The sequence below is a fragment of the Dryas octopetala genome, chromosome 1 (genome assembly GCF_963921425.1).
Source record: "Dryas octopetala chromosome 1, drDryOcto1.1, whole genome shotgun sequence".
NCBI lineage: Eukaryota > Viridiplantae > Streptophyta > Magnoliopsida > Rosales > Rosaceae > Dryas > Dryas octopetala.
Genome location: NC_141366.1, coordinates 11,497,813 through 11,524,246, shown reverse-complemented (window position 1 = coordinate 11,524,246; position 26,434 = coordinate 11,497,813). Strand labels below are relative to the sequence as shown.

The 26,434-nt window shown below is 34.7% G+C and overlaps 4 protein-coding genes across 7 annotated transcripts; 3 read left to right on the top strand and 1 right to left on the bottom strand.

Annotated features, from left to right (window-relative positions):
- Nucleotides 1-1,296: 1,296 nt before the first annotated feature.
- Nucleotides 1,297-9,975, top strand: ARP4 (actin-related protein 4). Of its 2 annotated transcripts, none has more exons than XM_086239264.1 (21): nucleotides 1,297-1,430; nucleotides 1,525-1,616; nucleotides 2,107-2,280; nucleotides 2,369-2,442; nucleotides 3,063-3,143; nucleotides 3,833-3,893; nucleotides 4,024-4,073; nucleotides 4,662-4,716; nucleotides 4,989-5,066; nucleotides 5,172-5,225; nucleotides 5,575-5,628; nucleotides 5,707-5,767; nucleotides 6,398-6,449; nucleotides 6,678-6,744; nucleotides 7,402-7,464; nucleotides 7,607-7,669; nucleotides 7,968-8,030; nucleotides 8,609-8,673; nucleotides 9,297-9,365; nucleotides 9,526-9,606; nucleotides 9,688-9,975. In XM_086239264.1, the coding sequence occupies exons 1-20, from the start codon at nucleotides 1,418-1,420 to the stop codon at nucleotides 9,569-9,571; spliced, it is 1,335 nt and encodes a 444-aa protein (XP_086095390.1). In that variant the 5' UTR covers nucleotides 1,297-1,417; the 3' UTR covers nucleotides 9,572-9,606; nucleotides 9,688-9,975. The 2 variants fall into 2 exon arrangements, with proteins under 2 accessions (XP_086095390.1, XP_086095397.1); XM_086239271.1 differs by having other exon boundaries at nucleotides 1,303-1,430; nucleotides 9,526-9,593.
- Nucleotides 9,976-10,888: 913 nt separating this feature from the next.
- Nucleotides 10,889-17,695, top strand: LOC147297847 (SH2 domain-containing protein B-like). Its single transcript, XM_086252542.1, has 12 exons — nucleotides 10,889-11,135; nucleotides 11,572-11,763; nucleotides 11,916-12,125; nucleotides 12,260-12,349; nucleotides 12,449-12,526; nucleotides 12,620-12,784; nucleotides 13,675-14,034; nucleotides 14,825-15,108; nucleotides 15,694-15,856; nucleotides 16,273-16,622; nucleotides 17,243-17,320; nucleotides 17,438-17,695. Exons 1-12 carry the CDS (start codon nucleotides 10,992-10,994, stop codon nucleotides 17,454-17,456), a joined length of 2,133 nt encoding a protein of 710 aa, XP_086108668.1. The 5' UTR covers nucleotides 10,889-10,991; the 3' UTR covers nucleotides 17,457-17,695.
- A 2,575-nt stretch (nucleotides 17,696-20,270) lies between these two features.
- Nucleotides 20,271-22,371, top strand: LOC147297846 (Protein kinase superfamily protein). 3 transcript variants are annotated; one of them, XM_086229289.1, is made up of 5 exons: nucleotides 20,271-20,555; nucleotides 20,655-20,993; nucleotides 21,291-21,545; nucleotides 21,624-21,757; nucleotides 22,120-22,371. In XM_086229289.1, exons 1-5 carry the CDS (start codon nucleotides 20,420-20,422, stop codon nucleotides 22,318-22,320), a joined length of 1,065 nt encoding a protein of 354 aa, XP_086085415.1. In that variant the 5' UTR covers nucleotides 20,271-20,419; the 3' UTR covers nucleotides 22,321-22,371. The 3 variants fall into 3 exon arrangements, with proteins under 3 accessions (XP_086085415.1, XP_086085414.1, XP_086085416.1); XM_086229288.1 differs by having other exon boundaries at nucleotides 21,276-21,545; XM_086229290.1 differs by having other exon boundaries at nucleotides 21,276-21,545; nucleotides 22,074-22,239.
- Nucleotides 22,372-22,704: 333 nt separating this feature from the next.
- FAP3 (Chalcone-flavanone isomerase family protein) lies at nucleotides 22,705-25,235 on the bottom strand. The gene is made up of 5 exons (XM_086229216.1): nucleotides 24,905-25,235; nucleotides 23,869-23,970; nucleotides 23,524-23,679; nucleotides 23,236-23,450; nucleotides 22,705-22,996 (listed from the first exon to the last, which is right to left on the bottom strand). The coding sequence occupies exons 1-5, from the start codon at nucleotides 25,143-25,145 to the stop codon at nucleotides 22,838-22,840; spliced, it is 873 nt and encodes a 290-aa protein (XP_086085342.1). The 5' UTR covers nucleotides 25,146-25,235; the 3' UTR covers nucleotides 22,705-22,837.
- Nucleotides 25,236-26,434: the final 1,199 nt, after the last annotated feature.

The following is a 26,434-nucleotide window of genomic DNA, read 5'->3' as shown; positions in this document are numbered from 1 at the left end:
ATAAACCACACTTTGTGGTCTTAATCAATTAAGCAGAAATCATATTGAAAACTTTAAACCTAAGCCTTTTCTGTTCATTTAATTCCATGACAATTTTGATATGCTAATCGAGCAAATATAGACAGAAATAAAAGAGTTGGTGGAAACTAACCGACTCTTGTATAACTTTGACAGAAACAAGAATATAAATATAGGAAATAAATAATTTCCCAAGTCTTTAAGCTTTTTTGCTTAATGAGTACTACTAGAAATCTCAAATTTGAATCTCAAATATACGTGGCAATGTTTCATAGATTCATATTAGGGTTCATTCTAGAATCTTTTATTTACAACAAGTAAAATACTAATACATATATTGTCATATTATTTGGAATCCAACTTTGGGATAAAAAAAATTTGGAATGTTGTATTTCATTAATGAAGATAAGTAAATGAATATATGATCGCTACCCTTCTATACATAAAAAGTTTTTATATCGGGTCAAATTAGGTTTTTATATAGCTACCCTTCTATATATTACACTTTCTTTTAAATCCTACACATCAATAACGGATGGGTGTCCTACTAACTCAAGGGCTTTAGGGTGTATTTAACGACACATTTTCTGACTTAACTTTTCTCATACAACCAATTTCTTTACTTTTTAATGCTTTTTTTAATTTCAAGGCTTAACTTTTGATCAATATATATCACACTAATAATATACATAATTAATTGAGTTTTTTTTTTTAAAAATGTCTAAAAAGAAAAAACTCATGATCGGTCGCCCCACTTGTAAAAATACGAAGATAGGTTCACTTTAATGAACTGAGCGCTCGGCACTTTCACCAAATACTCGGTACCATCTACCGAGCGCTCGGTTATTGCCACTATCAGGCAGTGACAATGATTACCAGTGTGCGACAATAGCTATTTGAATTACAAAAAAAAAAAAAAAAATCGTGTTATAGTGTTATTATTTACCTAGTTACAAAAGAAAACCTCCATTGAACACTTGGCGCAAAAAACACAGAACATACATAACGTGAGCTTTATTTGTATAAAATGAACATATTTATCATTGCAAATTTTTAGGTGAGTTTGTTTATTATTAATGATTGTAAAAATAAATTTTAGAGTAATTTTCTTTAATTAATTTGAAATCTAAAAATTAAAATTCCTTAAATAATTGTTAAAATCTGAGCTAGTCGTTACTCGTTACTCGTTACCGGAGGGCCGGAACCCGAAAGTCAAAAGTCAAAACCCAATAAACAACTGGACCGGCACAAAACCCCTATTCCATAGTCACTAACCCGAAAACCAAACCCATTATTAAAACCCGTCCCTCGGTCCCCTCCCGCTCGCAGAGCCAAGAGCCGCGACCACCAGCAGCTCCCTCTTCTACTCCCGACACTCGTCTCTCAGAGACCTTCAACCATGTACGGAGGCGGTGAGTACATACAAGACCTACCAACGCTTGTATACTGTCAATTTCTCTCTCTCTTTTTGAATTTTTTGTTTGGGGGGCTTTGTTTGGCTTGCAGATGAGGTATCAGCTATAGTAATTGACCTCGGCTCGCACACTTGCAAAGCCGGTTACGCCGGAGAAGATGCGCCCAAGGCCGTCTTCCCATCAGTAAGTGCATATTTCTAACCAATATTAGCTCAGTTTGGTTATACTGAGTCACATTTTCTTTAGCCTGTTTTTTTCTTCCTCAACTCGTAATTATCTCAAAAAAAGTTAACAACTTTGTTGCTTTGAGTAATCAAAATGAAAACTTGTAGCATCTGGGTCAAGTTAATGGCAATGCAGAATGTGTGTAGCTTTGCAACTACCCATTTGAAAATTTTTAAGCTTACAGCTAAGAATTGTAGGTAATAAATCCATTTGGTTACATATTTGGACCCCTTTTAAGCCATCCTTGCTTCAACAAGTTTTGGCTTTGTAGACTGTCAAAATTGTTCATCTTGTGTAGTAGTCTTCTGTGTTTATGTGCTACTGCTGCTTATCTTTTTATAGTTTTTACTATGTTGTAATATGTTAATTTGAATTTTTTTCTTATTTCCAATTCATATGTAAATAAAAATTTGAAAGCTAATGTTGGTATATGTTTTTATCTTTTAAGGTTGTCGGAACAATTGATCAAATGGAAGTTGATGAAACCGAAACAGAAAAGAACTCTGGATCTGCTGTAGATCCAAAAAATAACTCCAAAACTCTTGATTCTGACAAACCCAAGGGAAAACGCAAATTATATGTAGGATCTCAAGCCTTAGGGTTTCGTAGGGATTATATGGAGGTCAGTTTCTTAATTATAAGCTTTTGTCATTGGAGTACAGATTAGATCTTTTTCTATAAGATCTTGATTACTTCTGCTGTTCTGTCAGGTGCTCGCACCCATTAAGGACGGAGTTGTTGTTGACTGGGAGGCTGTGGAGGGTATATGGGACCATGCTTTTAGGTAACTACTGATGATTGAATCAGTATTCTACTATGGTTTAATTTGTTTTCTGGTTTCAATATTTGATGTAAGTAAGACAATGGCATGCACATACTGCAGCACCCTGAATGGTTTTCTTCTTGTAGTTCTACTAGGCTTTATGGACCTATTACTTCTATTTAAACTAATATGGCTGCGTTAACGGAGTTGGTATGCGCTAGTCTATACAAGTTTTAGTAATATCAGGAGATAATGATCTATGAATGATATCATGTAATTTGGTTAATCTTGTATCTAGTACACTTTTCTTTCATACCTTATTAGTGAGGTAATAATTTGGTACATATTTTTCACTATTGACACAGATTTTATCAGCAGAATATTGATGTTGTTATTACAGAGGAACATTGATGCCATCTCTTTTCATGGGATTGATCTTCATATGTTGAACATTACAGATTTATGTAATATTGTAGCTTCACTATTTCACTTGAAAACTCATATTCAATGTTTTCATATAATGTGAAGGCTTGGTTTTATCTTTCCCAGTTATTTGTCCATCTAGCAATTTCTATTTCCCACTTATTTAATTCTGTTTTAGCATATTACGATAGCACTAAGTGCTTTTCTATTCTTTTCAGGGAATGCCTATTGGTTGATCCTAAAGAGCATCCAATGCTACTTGCAGAACCATCTTCTAACACTCAACAGCAGAGAGAAAGGTGATCTGGCAATTATTAACTTTTCTCATTAGCTCACAGTTGTTACTATCAAGTCAAACCAAAATGCTTATGTAAATTTTTATGCATTCTTTTGTGATAAACATGGACTTCACTGATAACCCTATGCCTCTCAAAGCTAGTTTTTCTTGTTTTCTTTTTTAGTGTTTGCTTAGTTAGCTTTTTAGACATACAAAATAATTTCTTTGAACAGATAAATTTTAGAGTAATTTTATTGAACCAACATATTTCAAACTATTGCATCATTATCTTTTGTGGAGGTGTATGATATAGTGCCACCAATATGATATCAACATACATGATGTCCTATTAGGCTTGTAAATGGTATCACGACCTTTAATATTTGGCTATTTAATGGATATGCATTTATTTGTTATCACTTACAAGGCCTGAAAATATGATATACATGATGTTATGCAAGTCTGAAAAAAATCTTTCTTGTTGTGTAGGCATGAGTACTGTTGTTGCATACTCTGATATAGTTTTTTTAGTTTGTAATAATTGCTCAGTCCACTTGATAAAAAGGTTTTTTTTAATATTTATATATAAATGACAAATATTTATGGTTTAATTGCTTGTATTTTGTACATCATTATATATGGCTTAATTGCTGTATCTTTAGATTATTTTGGCTTTATGTTAAGTGATTGAGTTTTGTCTTGTACCAACAGGACGGCAGAGCTTATGTTTGAAAAGTACAAAGTTCCGGCCTTATTTTTGGCCAAGAATGCTGTACACTCCTTGTCCATCTCATCCCCTTGATTCCAACTTGTAGAACATAGATTACTATTACATAATATGTTCTTTCCTTTTAAAAATCAGTCTGCGATTGGTGAGTGACTGAAATATTTTGTGATGCCAGGTTCTCACATCTTTTGCATCAGGCCGTGCTACCTCGTTAGTAGTTGATTGGTAGGAGATTACATAATTTGACCATCATTACTGGTTCACTCTATACCTACTTGCAACTGCATCATTCTTACACATCCTCTTATCTTAATAAGCAGTAGCATATAATTTGGCATATCTTTCTATGGTTGTTTCCTTTCATTTTCACACTTATACCTGAGCTTATTTTAAGTCTTCACTTGGGGATGATATAACTAGAGTTCATAATATATTTTGACGTCCTGATATAAGTTCTAGGAAGAACCAAAAGTTTCCCTCTCCGATGGTAAGTTGAAATTTCAACAAAAATTTAATATAAGATTTGAAAAATTGTTGTTTGCAATGGAACATGCATAAACCATGGTTTTATTTCCTCCCCTTTAATATATTTCTTTAAATACACTTCCATTGTGTTGAAATTCTTTTTCTATGCAATGTACAACTTGTATGAATTTGAAATTCTTTTTCTATGCAATGTACAACTTGTACGAGTTTTTAATATGGCTTCTAGTATGCTTTAGTCCATTAGTTGTTAATTTATAGTTTTCCTTGATTTATTGCTGAATGCAAAACTAATGTATGGTATTACTCGTAATTACAAAATTCATCTAGTGGTGGAGGATCAACTACAGTTGCTCCAGTTCATGATGGTTATGTTCTTCAAAAGGTATCTCTCATGCTCCAACCATGTTAAATGATTGACCTAGAATAAGTTAGTTTGTAGATTATTTTTATATAAGTTATATTTCACAGTGAGCATAGATTTTCTCCATGAGCAACTCGTATAATGACCTCGTGCACTTTATAAATGCCTTTACCAACCTGCTGTCAAAAGTGAATTATCAGAAAATTTTAGAATGTTTGATGCTATGCTTTCATATTCAAATTTTTACAAATCTCTCAACTTTTGACACCGTCTTTTATTTCCCTTTTTTGTAGGCTGTGGCTTCTTCTCCTATTGGAGGAGAATTTCTTACTGATTGCTTGACAAAAAGTTTGGAAAGTAAAGGAATGACAGTGAGTGACTACCTAAATTTTGTTTTGGAAGGGAATCAATTGGATGACCATTTCTATTTTTTTTTTTCTCATTTTATTATTTTCTTATTAATTTTAATTTTGTAGATTAAACCCAGATATTCTTTCAAGAGAAAGGAAACACGCCCTGGAGAATTTCAGGTACTTTTTGATTTCATTGGTAGATGTATTTACAAATGGTCAAATATTTAGTTGTAAGATTTTGAGTTGTCAGCTGTTGCATTCATCTCAACTGTGATATGTATAATGGTGACAGGAAATTGTAAAAACTATTCATCACTGTCGAACATAGAACAAAGTTAAATTGAACAGAAATACATTACTGGATGGATGCCTTGATTATTTTTTGTTCCTCTGAAATTATGCCTTGTTTATCTTTTAAATAATTGTGAGAATTAGCCTGCAATCAACTTAGATGCATGTTTTTTTCTATTTTATTGTTTAATATCATTAATGAAAGTGTTTACATCACCGTATCTAAATGTTGTAGGTAGTAGATGTTGATTATCCAAATACCACAGAAAGCTACAAACTCTATTCCCAGGTCTGTGATTGACCAGAATATTTCTTATTGAGATGTCATATTCTTTTTCCATTTCTGCTAAATGCTCTCTTGTGGCAGAGGGTGATTGCTAGTGATATCAAAGAATGTGTGTGTAGAGCCCCTGACACTCCATATGATGGTTTGTTGTTCTTCTAATCTCTCATGCGTTTCAATGGTTTTAGACCTAGACTTTGTCCTCCACATTACTTTGAATTGTTTATTGTAGATGCCAATTTTATGTTCAATTGGCTTTATGTGTGTTATTTTCTACTGGGTTTGTCTTAAAGCATGTTTATTTGTACCAATACTTGATATTTGGAAGGGCATTTCTTGCATGTTGTCTCTTTGTTTGAAAATGATTTCCCTGATTGTTGCCTGTAGGTCCATATATAATTAAATTATACTCTTATGTAAGTTTCTCTTTTTGTGAATTTTTTGGAGTATATGAAGACAATTACCCTACTTAAGGTGTAATGAGATAGCTTAATTCTTTGTCAACTTGATCCATTGGAGTTTTTGGATATCTAAAAGCATAAGAAGTAGCTCAATTCTTTGACAACTTGATTGATTGGAGTTTTAGGATATCTTCAAGCATAAAAATCTTGAATTTTACATTTACATGATCAATATATGGTATTTTTCTCTGTTTCTATTATTCGACCTTGTCAGTTGGTTTCAGATTGCCTGTAGCTTTATTAAAAGCTTTAATCTTCAAGGCTGCAAAAATATTGAATTAGCATTCTGATAGAATATTCTTTTTTTGTTTCAGAAAGTGCATATTCAAACATTCCAATGACCTCATATGAGCTTCCTGATGGCCAGTGAGTCCTATTCTACTTTATAATTTTTTATTTGTTAATTGGGTTACAATGTCCCTTTTTGTTTTGCATCTTTTAATTTTTTGGGTCTGTTCTCGATTTTGTTTAGTCATGGTGCACCTCATTAAATGATGACTGTCTAATTTTACACAGATTGTATACTGTTTAATAAGCTAAGATTTTCGTTTCTTATATAGATATTTAGTTTCTTTATGACCATGTATGATACAGGACAATTGAAATCGGAGCTGATAGATTCAAGATTCCTGATGTTCTATTTAACCCATCCTTGGCTCAGGTGGATGTCTTTTAAACTACATGATGCCAGCTTTTTCCTTTTACTTTCAATGCTTCAAAATTCTTTTAATCATGCTCTTATTATTAACTGTTTCATAATTTCATTTAATTGAGGCTTCCAAGTTCCAATTTTGTCCTAATATGTTCCAGTTGAGCCACCAATTAGAACTTTAGACATATCTCACTTTAGATATTTCGAGTTTGTTTCTGTGGGCTGTTTTCTTTTTTTAATCAGTAAATGGGCTTTCAATTTTCAATTGCCTTTAGCGGAATGGTTTAATTACTTAATTTTAACTTATTTTCATCTCTATTAATTGAGTTGGTGAGATTCTGACATATGAAAGTCATTTTAATGGAGCACACTTAAGAAATGGAGCTTGGTCAGTCTCATAATTTGATTGCGCAGTTGGAATTTCAGAGGATTGCATGTTACAATATGAAAAAATTGTTGGACCACATTTTAAAATTAATTTTAAATTGCACTTGAAAAATTTGATCCCTGATGTGACTGTGATATCAATGTTACCAAATGCCATTGTGTTGAAGTGATTTGAGGGTGTAATGGTTGCATAAGTATTTACTTTGATGGGTAGTTGAATAATCTATTTTCCCAGCATGTTGTATCTATCATATTTTGTTTTTTTTATGAAAATGTCAGACAATTCCCGGTATAGAGAATTTTGCAGAGATTGCTCCTTCTCTTCGTGGTTTGCCACAAATGGTAAGTCCTGTTTTATTTGACAATGAGTGGGTACTTCCATAGAGTTGTTTATTTTCCCTCTTTTTTGTTTGTGTTTGTTTTTCCTTTTTCTCCCCTCATTTTGTTAACACATGGTTAACTTTTTCTTGTTTATTCTCTCCAGGTTATAGAGAGCATTAACAAGTGCGATGTGGACATTCGTCGTGAATTATTTAGTAGTATACTGGTAAATTGCACAAAACCCATTATTTTTTGCCAACTAATAAACAAAAATTGATAGCATAAATCAGTTTAATATAGACTTCTGGATGTAAATAAATATCTTTTGGTGGGACTTACTAAATAAGTGTTGCAATTTTCCATGGGAAATATGCAGACTTCCTGATATTATTTTGTATCTTAACGAAAGTGCTTAAATGGTTTCTTCAATTAACCTCACATTTTCTCTGGAGTTTCTTGACATGCAACTGAGTAGAACATGCTTCAGAAAATGATGTGGTTTCTCCTGTTTTTATTTTATACAGCTTGCTGGTGGCACAGCATCAATGCAACAGTTAAAGGAGCGTCTTGAGAAGGACTTGCTGGAGGTATAGCTTTTCAATGAAGCACTACCATGGCCTTTTTTTTTTTTTGTTTGGTTGCTGAATTTGGATTCTAACTGGTATATTGTTCAATGATTTAGCAGTAACAATTTTATGATCTGATAAATTCATAATAAGATTTAAGTACTATTAATGTTTTTTTGGTTTTAAAACTTAAGAAGAACTATGATCTTATGGTTTTGGTTTGTTTTTGTCTATCTTATCGCATACTATCTTCAGGGAAGCATTAGATCTTTTGTTTTCTTCTTTTCAATAAGTTCATAAAAGCATTAACTTTATAAGGTAATGTCATTAAACTCTCTCTCTCACTCTCATATCAGCGGTAGATTGAGAGGATTAAAATAATAAATACTGAGAAAATGGTTGATTACATACCAATTTGCATGACAAAGTTATACTTATAGTCCTAATGTGAAATTATGAATGAGAATTGAAGTAGTTAAATTGATTTCAACTGGTTAATTATTTACTTGTTGACTTATTAGTAGAGCTACTTGGGCATCAAAACAAAACCTATAATATTCTCAAGTATGAAATTCAAAATGTCACCATTCAATCTGCAGGAGTCTCCCCAAGCTGCTAGAGTTAAAGTATTGGCGAGTGGAAATGCAACAGAAAGGCGATTCAGGTAATATGCATTGCTTCAAGTCCCCTTCCCTCTCTCTGTCCGTGCTGGCACACAAGAACCCATAAACAAGCAATTTTTCTGCAATCCTACAACTATTTGTCAATATTTTGCTTTGAATTTTGTAATTAGACTTTCATGTGAGGATTTGCGATTTCACATCATTTGCTATGTCATGTTTCATTCTTCATTAGAATATCAGTTTCAATGGGTTGTTATCAACAAAGTGCACATTAACAGGTCAAACAATGTGAAAAGTGATTTGACCTTTTCTATTCAATGCAACTACTGAAAGAGATGAATCACCAACCACCAATTGCCCCTTTTATCATAAAGAAAACTCATGTGACCTGGGTACCATGGAATAATTCTTGGCTAACTTTGTGAAGGCAGTCTGTTTGTCACGGTCGCTTAGCTTAAACCTTTTTACATCTATCATTTAGAATACACTTAAAACATGTTTGATCATGTAATGCTTTCACTCAGTAAAAACCGTTTAAGTTTCACCTTCACGTTGTTATAGTTTATGCCTCTTATACTTGTATGTATTATTAAATTTAATGTTTGTAAAATACATTCATCAAATTTCTCTTCCCCTGACTTCATTTTGGCGTTTAATTTTGCAGTGTTTGGATAGGTGGGAGTATATTGGCGTCTCTTGGTTCATTCCAGCAAATGTGGTTCTCCAAGGCTGAGTAAGTTTCATGATTTTGCCCGTGCTTGCTCTTCGACTAGTGTGTTTAGCTGTATTGGAGTTACAAGGCACATACTCATTTTAATGAATGATCAAGAAATCATGTAGGGTGTTTAGCAGCTCTTTATTGATATTTGGTTTAATGTGATTGCAATTGACAGGTATGAGGAGCATGGGGCTTCTTATGTACAAAGAAAGTGCCCTTGAGCATGCTGTCTTCTGAACGACTGTAAGTAGAAAAGGTTTGTGCTGATGTTGACTTATTTACTTTCAGTTTTATTTTCTTAAAATAATTATAAACATGAAAAAACTTTTCTTTTCAGGTCTCCCATATGCTCCATCAGACTAACCTTTTCCAGCATTGTTAAGGCTTTCCAAAGCCTGTGTCCAGTATGGACGCAGAGAGAAAATGCTTTGATTTGTATCAACCAACAGTGATTCATTATACTGTTCTGTGGGAAGATTTTCACTACTGTAGCATAAATGATTGTTCATTGACTAGGGTTTATTGTGGTGCTCATTGTTCAAATTATATTGTCCAACTAGTTTAGATGACAAAGGGCAATTTATACCAACCTTGCCACCTCACTTAGTTGTGTTCTTGTGCTCTCTCTCTCTCTCTCTCTCTCTCTCTCTCTCTCTCTCTCTCTCTTGCTCTCTCAAGTTTCTGCGGCTGCTACAATGCACTTTGCATACATTATTGATTTGAATTTCATCTTTCAAAGATATCTCTACTATGACTTGATCAACCTGCAATAAAAATCATGAGGTTATTATTCACCATTGAAGAATTGCTCGGTTTGGACTGCTCATGTTAGCAAACTCTATTTTGAGAATATGAAGTTGGAAATAACTTGCCTATCCCCGTTATTAGGGATGTGACATCGCATGGAGAGAGAGATACAGAGAGAAAGAGAGAAAGAGGTGATACCACATCCCCAATAACGGGGATAGGCAAGTCCCTCTCTATGAAGTTTGATAATGCTGAACAACAAATCAACAATAAAACGATATGTAGGTCATATAATAAAGGGTTATGTAATTAGCTTGAGATGTGAGTTAATCCTTTTCTATTTTGGTTCATGAACACTTTGCACTCACTATTAATTTTCTTAGTGAAAAGAAAAGGAGAAAATGCTATAAGGCTTTATTGGGCTTCAGGACCCTACAAACAGGCCTGCCTTTCTATCTCTTCCTCAAATATAGCCCCTTCAACAAGGCCCAACCCCTAGATTTAATGCCCTTTATAGTTTATATGGCGCAAGGAAATTCCAATAATATACAAACAACTCCTTTCAAATAAAAATCTGAGTTTCTCATTGACCAATAGGTGTTGTCCACGTCAAACAACTCCAACTCTTTTGTCAGCATCCAAAGCTGATATAAACCCCAACAATTGGTCATCATTAAACGCCTTTAACTCCGCGGAGCACCAGATCTTTACCCATCTCAAGCACGACCGGAACACAGGACCAACAGTACCAACCGTTAGTTGACAGCGGTCACTAAAAGAAGTGTGTTTTTCTTCTTCTTCTTCACGAAGACACAGAGAGAGTTTTAAGGTTTTAAGAAAAAGCTGAGAAACCCCAGTTGGCCAGTTGTGGTAGTTGAGCAAAGACTGAGAACAATGGCTAATGAGGCCAAAGAAAACGAGGACTACTCGCCGCTAAAGGATTTCAGAGTCGAAATTGAAGATAAAGGAGGAACCTTCTCTCTTTGCTTTTGGCTTTACCTCTTAAGCTCCTCTACCGTCCCTTCCAGACTCATTCAGGTCTTACACTGTCCCTTTACTTATTTTGTTGTTTTTCTTTCTTTTTTTCTTGCATTATATTTTTAACTCTTTTGGTAATTTGGATGAATGCCCATTTCTCATTTTTGTGTTCTTGATGGTTACTGATGTTTTCCTGGATTTTTTAAGATGATTGATTGTTGTTTCTTTATGTTTGTTCTATGTCCATGGCAATATTGTACCATTTTGAAGTAACCCAAGTGCCTTTTTTTTTTTTTTTAATGTTTGATGAAGCTTGCGAGTTCTGATATTAGCCATTGGAACGATGTCCATATGATGTATTTTTGCGTTCTTTTGATTTTATTGGTCAATTATGGGGAGCCAATTATGATCAAATTTGTTTTACTTTTATGTTTTGGATCATTTTCTGAAATGTTTGTTCATTGAGTGTATTTGATAAGTTTCTTGGGGTATGCAGGTGCATTCAGGTGCCGTAGGAAGTGCTCCCTTTCTTGTTATAAATGAAAAGAAGAAAATGATGCTTTTGCCATTGGGTATCTTACACAAGGAAGCTCCTGATCCTTGCGATTCTGGTTCATTGTCAGAAGTTCCACATGTATCTATGGAGACTGAGTTTCCTATGGAGAAATGGATTCACATTGGATGTGAGGTATGATGTAGCGATTAGTGTTTTATTTGATGCATTTTTCTTTACATGCTAGAAGCAGTTCAGATGTGCCTCTCTAATAGCATTGGTGAAATTAGTGTTTTCTTTCTGACTTTCTGTGTTTAATATGAGATGCTCATGGTTTATGATTTTAGGTTTCTACTAATTTTGTGCGGCTGCACGTTGATGGCGAGATTGTGGGAGAGAAAGCTATGTCTTCTTTGTCCAAAAAAGACTCCATTTCAAGTGGTTTGACAAAGATCACTTTGGTTTGTGGTGGTGGAGATGACAATAATTTGAAGGGTTATGTCCACAATCATAAACTTTTGCCTTTAACTTCATCTATTATGGATTACTTTGCTAAGGTGTGTAGTATGATCTTGGGATTCCTTGAGGGATTCTTTTGATTTGTATCTCAATTTACTCACTTTCCTAGCTCATCTGTTTCCTTCTCTACCAAAACAAATGTTTTTTTTACACAAACATATTTTTATGCCAGGACCCACCTCTACAATTATCTATTGATAATTCATCTGCTTCTGAGATTGAAGAAGGCAGTGATGGTGTTTGGAGTATTGTTGGTGGCAAGGTTAGTTTCACTGTTTATGATATCTCAAGTTATGATCCAGGGTTACTGCACTGAGATTTCTCCAAATTAATATTGCTGCTTTTATTCACCATATCTCAGGCATCTTGTCGTAGGAATTTTGCCCTGGATGTTGTACTGCTAGATGCCTTTTCCCATCCTGTAAACAAGGAATTGGAGGTCTGAATCTGACACCGTATACCTTGTTAAATTTCACTTTCAACATTGACTATAATATTGGCATGCACAATTGATACATTCCTTCTCTTACAGGTTATTGCTTCCCTTGCCTATGCTGACAATGGGGCACCTGTGGAGAAGACAAGTGATGGGGAAGCTCCCCTTTTGGCAAGCCATGATGGGATTGAATTTGCTTCTTGCGATAGACCAAGTAAAATGCTGCATGGGCATGCATCCTTTAAGCTCAAGATATCTCAGGTTCTTAGATAGAGAGAAAACATAGCTTTTTGGAACCTTGTGTGAAGATTTATGAGATACTTCCCTGCACATTGGTACTTACAAGCATGTTATTAAATAACGATAATATCCATGACAATTATTTGATAAATCTCTTATCAATGGATACTGATATTAGATATTATGTTTTTTCGATATTTTTTTGATATGTATTTCTTTCAAAATTTTGATCACTTACAACCTAATTCTTCTCAGTATGGATATTTTGTTGATATTTCTGTGTTTTCAAAACCTGGTATTTTTGTTCACACCGGTATATAATGCCTTTCTTGTTTGTATTGCTAAGTACAATATCAGTGTATGGTACCAAATGTGAGGCTCTTTTGCCAAGAAAAAGGGTCATTTATACGAGAATGGCCAATATGTGGTTATGAACCTTTGTATGGCCAAATGATGTATAGAACATTGTAATCATGGGCCCATCTTGTATTCAATTTGTTTGCTGTTACAACATAAGATTACCTATCCATATATGCAAATGCTGACACACTTGTGACAGTTGTTCCTCATCATCGGATAAACTCTACTGTGACACGAAGTCTGCATGTGGTGACAATCATTATCAGTATGGGGTTTGAATGTGCTAATTTAGTAGGGCAATAATACTGTAAATGACTTTTGGGTTGATACTCTAGAGTTTTATTTGAGATATACTTGTTTATGTGCCTGTATGTGTGGTTCCTGAATACTTTTATTAGAAACGTAGTTATTTATTATGTGCGAACAATTGACATTACGTTCCTCTCATTTACCATCCCAGGATTGTTTTATTGTTGAAATGTTTCATTCCCTGGGCTGAATACACAGAGGAGATTATTTTGATGATTGACTGTACTTCTTTCTCATTTCAGCTTTCATCTAAGTGTGATAATCGGATGTTCCGCATAATGTTTCACATTCCAAAATGGGAAAAGTATCCTTTCCTCAACGCATTCAGCCCTCCAATTCGATGTATCTCAAGGAACCGTAATACTCGCATATCCTCTCTCATGTTGAAAAGATCAACGTCTGCAACTCATCTGCTTAAGTTATCTCAGTTATCGGGATTGGATGACGAAACCTTAGAACTTCAGCATAATTCTGTTCATGAAGCAAAATTGAGTCCATCATCAAAGCGGTTTAGATTGGGACAAGATAGAATACCTGCAACTGTTTCTGTCTTGGAGCAACCCGATGATGAATGCAATTCTCATGCCAGGACTGCTAATCAGGTATTTACCCTTTTCCTCTTATATTGTTAAGTGAGTTTCATGATAAGAATACATGACATTGGTTGGTTTTGTTTGAGATTCCTATTCTTTTCTGTTGGACGCAATATGATGAACATTTTTTGGACTAATTGATAATCCAGAGATGCTAATCATCATAACCAAACTTGTCTTCTCCCGCATTCTGTCACAGGCCTTCTAATATAAGGGAATCCATATGAGTAACTTCGAAAAAAAGGAAAGAAAAACAATAAAAAGTGTTCTCATAGCATGCTTATTTACAACCTCAGTTGGGAAGAAAGGCATCTATTCCAAAACATTTTTGTTGAATGAAAAATCTGATAATTTCTCAAGCATACATTTTTTGGAAATTTTATTAATCTTTTCTGATAAGGCTGGAAGTTGAAAAAAAAGATTTGCAATTTTGCTAATATCTCCATATAGCATTATCTATATTATAAGGAAAGATAAAATATTTAATGCATTATTGGCTTACAAGCATACATTGCCTTTTAAGACCTTTAGTTACTACCTTTGAGGCTTTGAGCATTGGACATGATGATTTTCATAGTAAGTTGGTGAAAGATTGTGATTTTTTTAATTTAATTTAATTAATTATTTATTTATTTATATTTGTGTGGGAATAATCAAGACCGTCATGGCCTGATCCTATTTCTGAAAGCTATGTAACCTTTAGAAAACTTTCTAAGATTATGACATCAATATATGGTAACAAATGTGTAATTCTTATGTATATCGACAAAGAGTTAATTGAAAATAAATTGAAAATCAGGTTGAAAATGTGTTTGCGACAAATGTAGTGGGAAGACCTGACAGTATAGAAGAAGAAGACGATTCCCAAACTGAATCAGAGAGCCCTGAAACGAGAAACTCAGCTCTCAAGAGTACATCAAGTAGTAGAAGTCCAATGTCAGATGCGACCATTTTTAAATACTGCCTGGCAGGTTTAACTGAGAAAAATCTTCTGCTCAAGGAGATTGCAACCTCTGCTTCTAATGAAGAACTTCTGGATTTTTCCCATCATGTTTCCTTGTATTCAGGATGTTCACACCACAGGTAATCTACTTTTGTTTTTCTTAGTATCATCATATTACTGACTGTATTCTGGTTGGAGTTAAGAAAATATATAGTGATATCCTATCTGGCATGATATATGTCATTTCTGTTCATTATGATAGAGAAACTCAATAGTGGTTTGAACTTAATTAAATGGTTCTTCAAGACTTCTATTTCATTAGTTGCCAAACTTATTAGTTTTTCTTTTCAGTTTCAGATTGAAACTAGACTTTTCTGTGGAAACTAGCTAATGCTAAATCCAAAAGAATTGTTGGAAACAGCTATATTTTGTTTTCTTTGCATCCTTCCTATGACATGATTCTTATTTCGAGTAAGAAAGCAACAGATGTGATGTTTTCATTTTGGGTTCATTATTGGACTGATCATGTAGTCACTAAACTCCCTTTCCTGTGTATACATTTTGTCAATTCACACTAGAGAAGAAAAATTTCCCTGAAAAGAAGAAAAAGACAAAACAACTTCATTATGCTACTACCTTGGTTTTGTGCTTTAGCCTTTCGGTACCATGTTTTCCTTACCCTTCTATAATGAAAATCCTTTCTGTATCTTTTTTTCATCCCTCAGGCACCAAATAATAATGGCAAAGAGATTGATAGAGGAAGGAACTAAAGCTTGGAATTTGATCTCACAAAACAACCACCAGGTTCCATGGGAGAGTGTGGTTTTTGAAATTGAAGAGCAATTCATGAAGATTGCTTGTTGTAATTCTAGATCTCTCACACAACAGGTTCTCTCTCTCTCTCTCTCTCTCTCTTGGTTGAAGCATTTATGGTGTAGGCATTTTGAATCTCCTTGAGACCAAGATATCTTGTGCTTCATAATGTTCTTAGAGCAGAACCAACCATTTAGTAAGGATGGCATGACAAGACAATCAAAGTTGGTTGAGCAATCAAAAATACACAATCCAGCTTTAAGATCAGCTGTATTTTTTCAATAAATTTACCATTTTTCCACTCTTATTTTTATTTGAAATAGCGCCTCAGAGAAGATTTTTTATCACATATTATATGCTTGCTTTAGTTTAAAATTGGTGTATAATATCCAGGGGTGTAGGTAGATTTATGTTGGTGTGAATTTGATTACCTTTGTGGAACTATTTGCCTGCAAATTTTCTTGAGTCTTCTTATGTATTAATCGTTTCAGGACTTTGAGCTACTGAGGAGAATTGCTGGTTGCCAAGAATATCTGACCCAAGAGAACTTTGAAAAGATGTGGTGTTGGCTATACCCTGTTGCTTTTACATTATCAAGAGATTGGATAAATACTATGTGGAGTTCAACATCACCCAAGTGGATAGAAGGATTCATTACAAAGGAAGAAGCTGAGTCTTCGCTTCAAGGTTCAAGGGGTTTCCAGGAACCCGGTACGTTTGTACTCCGGTTTCCTACTTCAAGGAGCTGGCCCCACCCAGATGCTGGTAGCTTAGTTGCAACTTATGTTGGCAGCAAGAACACTATTCACCACAAGCTTATCTCCCTTGATCATATGTTTAGGTACGTAGTTCATTTTCTTCCCCCCCTCCCCCCACATTTTTATAGAGAACACTTAATACTTGCTATACAAAAAAGTTGTTGGATAAATTCTCAGTGATTATGCTCACTGGATAGCCAAGTGATGATAGAAAATATGAAAGAGAGGTTGAGAGGTTTCTACAAGTGATAATTCGGAAGGAACAGTGGGACCTGATATTTAGGCTAACCTGCAACTCCAAATGGTTTAGTTTCTCTCAGTTTAAGTTGGGTTTGAGGAAAGAAGTGACATGATAAACTATTTTTTCCATTTCTCAATATTTGTACCAGCTTCATCACAAGAAGTGGATAGCTGAAAGAAAAATCTTTTACTAGCAATAACTTTATTTGCCAAAGAAACTACTATACTAGCAATAATGAAACTATTGAAATATGTAATTCCTTGTTGACTAAGGTAGAGAGGCACAACAATATTTATAGCAAGCAAATGTGTGAGGACCTGTACAGAGATTAAGGAAAGTGGAAGATCTAAAAGACAAGAAATGAGCATTTCAGTGAAATATGTAATTGAGATTAGATAATTTTACAGATTTCATCCTTGCTTGAAATTGCTGAAACTATAGTTGTCTCCCTTTATCTTGTAGTTCTGCTGCGAGGGAAAAGAATGCGAAACCGCTGCAAGACATGCTTCTGGCGGAGCCGGAACTCTCTCAATTGGGAAGGTAAGAAATTTCATTGTTTTTTTTTTTTTTTTTCAGATTTATTTTACTTTATGGATTAAAGTACCATGTATTGATTGATACAAGCAATTTATAAATTTGTTGCTTAAAATTTTGCAGGATAATCAGAAGTCACTGAGGTCGCTGGAGTAGCATATCTATTATTATCTTTTTGGCGGGATCAATTTTGTGGGTATCTATTATTATCTTGTGCCTTTATGTACAGATTTAGTCCTTTATTATATCAATATATTAAAGTGGAAATTTCCATTATGTAAAAACCTGAGTGAGGAGAATTTGAACTCAATTATCAATCCGTCACAAAGCAAATCCATTTTTGAGCTTGTGATGCCAATTATGCACACAATTGTGAAATATATGTACATCTTTGCTGTTGTCCTCAATTTTTACATTTTTTTCTTTACATCAGAGGGAATCGAATCCACCCACCCTTAGCATTTGGGCTTTATACCCCTCATTTTCACTAGTAATATTTGATGCCAAGCGAAATTCCCTACTTGGCAGCAATTAAATATTGTATAGCACAAATTTGGTGTATGTTACGGGTTGAGTTTATCGTGTCAGGTTGATATTGAGTAGACTTGCACATTAAGTTAATGGGTCGTTTCATTTGGTATACAATTTAATTGTGTATTTTAACAAAGCCCCTTTAATTAATTGAGTAACTGATAGTTAGAAACGGGTGAGCATTAATTCATCCAAATGCATGTATACGTTTATATATATATATATATATATATACAGGCTCCTTCTGTTGAGGTATACCTCAACTTATTTATGTTGAGGTATGACCTTGTTGGGGCCCACATGAGTCGTTTTGTGTCGATCCGAACCGTTCGCAAGGATCATCTTCATTAATAGATCATCCTTGCAAAAAATTAGCCAAATCGGAAATCATTTGCCTATCTAACTTTGATAAAACAAATGGACGGTTTCATCGAAAATACTTGGTTCGTCCATTTATTTGATCAAAGTTAGATAGACAAATGATTTCCGATTTGGCTAATTTTTTGCAAGGATGATCTATTTATGGAGATGTAAAAATTGAACGGTTCGGATCGACACAAAACGACTCGTGTGGGCCCCAACAGGGTATACCTCAACATAAATAAGTTGAGGTATACCTCAACAGAAGGAGCCTGTATATATATATATATATATATATAAGGAAACAAACCAATATTTTAGGCAACAAAAAGGAAAGACCACTCTGCTAAACCATTACTACCAAGTATGTATAAAACATACACAAGGCACTGACAATGCTCCATTTTCGTTTCTCATTTCAAAGAGAGTTTTTGTGTGGTCTTTTGTGTTAGGAAGATGATAGCTTTAGTTTTTGCAATGTCCAGCACTGTTGGGATGCTTCTGCTTACTTTCAGTAATGGTTTGATATTTAAATTTTTACTCTTGAAGTGTTTTTGTGTTATATATTCACATTTTTGCACATTTACATACATATAAGATCCTCGTGTACATGTCAATTACTTATTCTTTTTTCTATTTTTAATTTTTAATTTTTTTTTTATCTCAATTTCTTATTATGTATATTGGAGTGTAATTAATACTAATAAATCCATTTTCAGTAGTTTAACTGTTACACCGCCACATATATCATATACTCCAGGCCAGTTTTGAGATAGGGTACCCCCCAAATCTTACTCTATATTATTAGAGAGAAAAAAAAAAAAGAAAAAGAAAAAAAAAGTATGCTTATTTGATCTCAATTAAACTGCCACAAAAAAAGGGCTAAATTTTCTTTTTAGACTAGATGTTAATGTTACTGAATCTCAAACATTTGGCCACATGCAGCAGCAATGGAGCCAAATGCTATGGGGAACTTAAACTGTTCAAAAAACTACATCGAAGTCATACAAATCTCCACTGGGAAGCTCCCTTCAGGAAGTAAAATTTTCACAGTGCAAATACTGAATGAATGCCCAACTGATTGCAGTATTGGGCTAATCCATCTTAGCTGTGGCTCTTTTCAATCTGAGAGACTCATTGATCCCTCAATATTTAGGCGCTTGAGCAACAATGACTGCCTTGTTAATGATGGGAAGCCCATTGCCAGTGGTTCAGTGATCTCTTTTGACTATGTCTCAACAGAGCAGTTCCCTCTTGCTGTTTCCTCCTTATTCTGCTTAAATTAATTTATATTTTCAGTTCTAAGTTTCTAACTATAAACAAAGATAATAAATGCTAAGGATTCTAAATTTGGGTCCCAAATAATGTGACAGTATATGTATTAGTGTTTTACTTGTTGTAAAAAAAATGATTTTTAAAGTGGACTCAAATATGACGAAAATGGCCTCATGTAGAAAACCGGGTGTGTAAAACTAACGAAAATTGATTTTATTAATGATTTTGGGATAAATTGTTTAATGAAATTGAGTTTTGGGAGTAAAGTGTCAAAAATTCTAATCCGAAGAAAAAAGTGTCAAACATGATATAATTTGAAGTCGAATGTGTAATTAACCCTAGAATTTGGCAGAAGAAAGATGACAGCTTGATTAAGATAGTTGAGGGAAATCAAGCTAGTTGCCTTCACACTTCACAGCTGTGTTTTAATCCCAAAACGGGATACCCTGTTTTGGTCTGTGAATTCTCAACACCCACATAAATGGCAAAGGACAGGTGTTGTAGAATATACGGTGACAGCTTGGATTTCACATGATGCATACACACTTAGACTTATCACTTGCACCATTACATCACTAAATCAATATAAGATGTGGCAAAATATAGCCCGAGTCACGGCCTCAAATATAGTAAAATGTGAATAAATTAGAGAGACAACAAGTACTTGGCCGGACCCTTCCCTTTACACAATAAAGCATTTTTATGTGTCAAATTTTCATTGATACAACAGCATTTTGTTTCTGGTATCAGAAAGTCACTTGTATAATACATATAAGTGTAGATCCTCATCTTGGACTTTAGCTTCATCTTCTCTCCCTCTTCTGGTTTTATATTGAACTTTTTCTCAGACAAAGTAACTTCTGCTTGGTGTAGTTCTTTGTGATACACCAACTTGTAGCTGAAGGTGCTAAAATTCCCACATCGATTTGTAGATAATCAATGGGAAATGGTTTGGTGTTAGCATTCTACATAACCATATGCGTTATAGCTTTTGTAATATCAAAGGTTATCATTGCAGTCCTCCTCTATAGAAGATGGAAGAGAAAGCACTTGGTTTATGAAGATGGCTTCTCTGGTATGGTTGAGAATTGCATGAAAGATATTCCCATAATTTTTGCTTGTTGGAAAGGGAAGAGAACTGTGCTAATTAATGAATTGTAATGTGCATGTACAGGTGGGAAAATGGTTTTGTTCAGGGCACCAGCAATGCAGTCTCTCAAATCAGATGCATTGTTAAAGAAGACACTGAAGTTGAGCAACAAGGACATCATTGGCTCTGGAGGCTATGGGACAGTTTATAAACTGACCATAGATGACTCCACAGCCTTTGCTGTGAAAAGGTTGAACAGAGGAAGTGCAGATAGAGATAGAGGCTTTGAGAGAGAGCTAGAAACAATGGGGGACATAAAGCACCGCAACATTGTAACTCTTCATGGATATTACACTGCTCCAAACTACAACCTTCTCATATATGAACTAGTGCCAAATGGAAGTTTGGATGCAGTTCTTCATGGTATGTATATATAGCTTCAATCCAAAATTTTGTTGAGCCAAGGTTTTAATTTTGAGTGTCAGCATTGATTTAGTTTGCTGCACTTAAAATGCAATGAATGCTGATATGTAGGTAACTATATTGACATGAGAGATTTCATAGTTTTCTATTGTCCAAACATCAGGATTGTTTAGAACACAAATGAAAGTTGAATTTCTATAAATTTTAAATTTCAATGGAAAATACCATACCATGGTAATTTATCAACCTGCTGACTTCTCCATTTCTATTGTGATCATAAAGTAAATTATGATGCAGGAAGATCAAAGGACAAGAAGCTTTTGGATTGGCCAACCAGATACCAAATAGCAGTAGGTGCTGCAAGAGGAATATCATACCTTCATCATGATTGCATCCCTCACATAATCCATAGAGATATTAAGTCAAGCAACATATTGTTGGATCAAAACATGGAGGCTCGAGTTTCGGATTTTGGACTGGCCACTTTGATGGAACCGGATAAGACTCATGTTTCAACACTTGTAGCTGGAACTTTTGGATACTTAGCTCCTGGTACAGTTATGGTACCACCAACAATTATTTATATTGTCTGTAGTATTGGTATATAAGACACTGAAAATTTTTCTGCAGAATATTTTGATACAGGAAGAGCAACATCAAAAGGGGATGTTTACAGTTTTGGAGTGGTCTTACTAGAGCTTCTAACTGGAAAAAAACCGACAGATGAAGCATTTATTGAGGAGGGAACAAAGCTTGTGACATGGGTAAGATATGAACTCAACATTTAATAGATTCCTTCTAACAGTACCCCAAAAAGATCTCAAAGAAAAGATGTTTTGGGTTTTAGGAAGGCCAAAATAATCTTCTTCCATGTATATTTTCAAAGCTAATGATTCTTTTACTGAAGGATATGTTCCAAAACTTTTATCAAATTTCCTTATTTTTATAGTATTTTCAATCTATATTGTTCAAATTGAGATATCACTGCGCCGGCAAATGGTAAATCAAGGATAAGTCCAGCCATGTGATTCCTCCATTATTATATGAAAATATGTTAACATTTCTTTCATCATTGATCAGTGATTAATCTACTCGCATGCAAATCAATCGGTTAATGTGGCCTCAGGTGAAGGGAGTTGTTCAGGACAAGAGGGAGGAGCATGTACTTGATAATAACTTAGGGTGTTGTCCAGTGGATGAGATTAACAATGCCTTTAGTATTGCATTAATGTGCCTTGAACCAGAGCCTTCCAAGAGGCCTACCATGGCTGAGGTTGTCAAGATGCTTGAGCAGATAAAGATTGACAAAGTTGTAAAAGATACTTAAATCAGATTCTTAATGCATCCCCTTTCTTCAAGAAAATCTATAAATTTTATACATCTGTTTACGCTTCTCTACAAAGTGTTCCTAGCCTCTTTATAGAGAGCCTTCTTCCAATTTCTCTGTTTTTCAGATATGCAAAAAAGATAAGCAATTGAACAAACATTCTTTGTTATAGCCTTTTTCTCTAAGCATTATTTGGGTTGTAGATTGTACCAACTGGAGAGTATCAGAATTTATAACGGTTTTGAGGCCATAGGACGGTGATATTTAGCCTCAATCAATTGCTGCATAAAATTGAGAAAGAAACGAATACAGATACAAAGAAAGAAGATGAATACAGTTACCTGGTCAAGTTCAAGCTACATATACAGATACATAGAAAAAAGATGACAGCTCAAGTAACCTTTTATTTATCATTTTTTACTCAAAGTTCAAGTGATCAATAGACACATGCAACAGTTGAACAAACAAAATCTCCAAATTTAAACTAAAAAATAACTGAAAAACTAACTTGTAACATCTACTTCAGGATTGATTCCAATCCATTTGCAACTGAAGCCTTCAAGGAGGGAGAAACTGGAGTATCTCCAATGAATACATCAAAAAGAGCAAAAGTCACGTTTTCTGATTCTATTGTGGCATCCACCCTAGACGGCAGTCCATCAGATGAGATACAAACCTGAATATCACAATAAATCTAATTGGATAATAACACATGCAGATGAAAATAATTGACAAAATAATATAAGAAGGCATAAAATAATTATGTTGGTTTATGTTTGCATACCACAGAACAACACAAATTAGTATCAGAGCGCGTGTAGAAAAATCCAAGAAAAATCATTAAAGGAAACATAGAACTTCCACAAGCCTACATTAGTTGGAAAAATGTAGTGTGACCTCTAAATTTAGACTTACAAGCATTTTGGAAGGGTCCAGCCAAGTCAAGAATATGAAAGTTCCTTTTTTAAGGGGTTGCCCTTGGAATATACTACGAAATGTGGACAATGCAGATTCATCAACAGGAGTGGAATATTTGATTCTTGGAGAGATGGCATCGTTCAAGGCATCCCAGAAAGTTTTCCCATCAACATCTCTCACCAGAACAATCTGTAATGATTTCTCCAAAGGAGCTGCAATTAAGAAAAGTAGAGTTAGCAACTTCTCTCTCTCTGAAGGAAGATGCACATATCTTATAATTTTTACATTGAAAAATGGAGCTGAACAAGGAAGGATCCTCTTGAATCTCAGCAGCTGATCTTCCTTTCCAAGCATTCAAAGTGTTTAAGATGGACTGATTTACATATAGTCCTGCAGCATAGACTTTAACTCCAATTATTGCAAAGACTTTTTCCCTGTATCCTGAAATGATTTCCAACATTGAAGTTATATGATATAAGCATCATAGACATTTAATGGTAAGCTTTATTTTTTTGTTACATGAAACATGAAGACATACAGGCTTATAATCGTGACTATTGTATCAAAACTCAACACATGGCAATCCTTCTTTTCTTAGAATGCACTTTGGTATGATATGAAGCAACTGACCAGTTCCAAGCAATGATAATGAACTCGAGCAACCCGGCAAACTCAAAGATGTTTGAAATTTCACATTGGTAGCAGGATCCTCTATGTATTCTGCACTTCCAACTGCAGATTTGGTTCATATAAGGCATATACATCAGATTTTATGAATACAATCAAAGGAGAAAATAATAAGCGGTTGAAATGGAACAACAAAATAATCTTGTATATCAAAACTTATTACAGTATCTTCTTATGATTGGGAATACAACTGATAACACAATATGATTGAACCTTCTAGATCTGTTCCAGTAAAACAGTTACAAGAAGCTTCATGGCAAGGCCCCTCAGTGTTAGCAAGACATCTTATAGGAAGTGTAAACTGCCAATGGCATCCAAATTGAACAAAAAGACCTTATGTCCAGATTGTTCCTTCTTCCAAGGATTCAAACTTAGCCTGATTGCCTAATTTCCAACCAAAATGAACAGCCATTATTCTCAAAGTCCTGATTGGTCTCAAATCTCTAGAAATTCACCAGACTCCTTAAGTTTTGTTTAATTCTAAGCCATCATAATAAAATTGACTGCAGTCAGCGGTTTTAAAAATTGTATTTACTCTCTGGTCAAGAAATTTGACTGCTCTTTTTCATCAGTTCAAACATGAGTATCCAAATATGTGACCAGATTTGCAAGATTTTTACCATAGAATTTTCAGCAGTCACACATATTCATCTGATAAACATTTGAATAACAATAACGATAAGTACAAATTGAGGATCACTTTGTAATTTGTATGCTATTTGCAAAAGTAGCTAGTATTTTTAGATGCATTTCCTGTTGTACAATGTACATAGCTGTTGGGGTCAGAACCAAAAAACCCAATTGGGAACTCAAGGGAAAGAAAGTGATAGTAGTCCAAAATCAGTTACTCCATCATGGCAACTGAGCTTCAAATACACATAATAAGAAACCATTCAACTTCACATAACAAAGATTGAAAATAAATCATGTAGAAAACTGAAACAAGATATGATGAAGCTGAGGGGTAATAGGAATTCACCTGAAGATGAAGAAGCATTTAATGAGAAACGGGTCTGAGTTTTAGTGTCCTTTTGAAGAGAGAAATGAATGGGGGAAGTGGATAAGGGAAAGCAAAAGTGGGTTTGGCACAACAATACATTTGGCTTTGGAATTGTAGTCAGAAATCCAATTGTGGGTTTGGAAATGCAGTTTCTGGTGGTAATGGGTAATTGGAGGCTTTGGAGCCATGTTGCAGTGCAAATTGCTTCAGCTTCAAACATGCTTGAATTTTGGTTTCTAGGAAAACTGTTTCCAATTCACTGTTTGATAATTACAAGAGAAAAGATTTTCAAGAATGGAAATGAATAAATGATCAATGTTGAGGCAAGGTGGGCTCACCTAGTCTGCACTCTGCAGTACTCTGACTTTGTTGCCCTCTGTTTCACTCTGCAGTAAAAGAAGAAAAACGAAAAGTAGAATTATAATTTTTTCATTAAATATTAAAAAGGCAATTCTATACATTTTTTCTATTTATTTTTTTCATCAGTTTTCTCTTTTATTATTCTCATTTTATAATATCAGAATTATTTATTTTTTAAAAATTATTTTTATATAAAATTAATTAAATAAAAATAATTATATAATTATTATTAAATAAATAAATAATAAATCAAACGATTAATAATTTAGTTAATTTTTTATAAAAATAATTCTTATAATATAATCTAAAAAATAAATAATTTTAATTATAAAAATATATTGTAAAATAAAAATAATAAAAATAATAAATGAATGACTATACAGCCCTCTTTTTTCTTTTTGCACACCCCTATTAAGAAAAAAAAAAAAAAAAAAAAAAACTATACAGCCCCCTTCTTTTCCTCTCTTTTTTCTCTCGTTCACACCCCCCTTCCCCTGTTTTTTTTTTTTTTCTTCTTCTTCTCCAACCCTCCCCCAGCCAGCCCTTCCACCCAACCCACCTAGCCCCTCAACCCCCTCACCCGACCCACCCCTCCCTCCCTCCCCCTCCAGCCTCCCCCCTCCACCCAACCCACCTAGCCCCTCAACCCCTGCACCGACCCCCCCAGCTCCTGCATCACCAAACCAGCCACAACCACAGCACCACCAAAACAGCCACCACCACCACCTTCTTCTTCCCCCTACCTAAGCCAAAACAGCCACCACCACTACCACATTCTTCTCTCTCTCTCTCTCTCTCTCTCTTTCTCTCTCTTCTTGCCCAAGCAAATAGCAACAAAAAAAAAGGGTGGCAGGTGGTTCGGCAGACCAATGCCGAACCCGTCGGTTTCGTTCGACAAATAACTGCCGAACAAACCTGGTTCGTTTGGTGGGTACCTGCCGAACGAAACTGACGGGTTCGGTACTGGTCTGCCGAACCTGTAATTTTTTTTTTTTTTAAAGTTGGTGTTGCGGGGGAGGAGGATGTGCTGCGAGGAGGAGAGAAAAATACCAGGATCGGTGTTGCAGGGATGAGAGAGAGATAGATGGAGGTGGTCAGGTGAGGGAAAGAGAGTGGGAGGGAGGTGGTCGGTGAGGGAGGGGAAAGGAG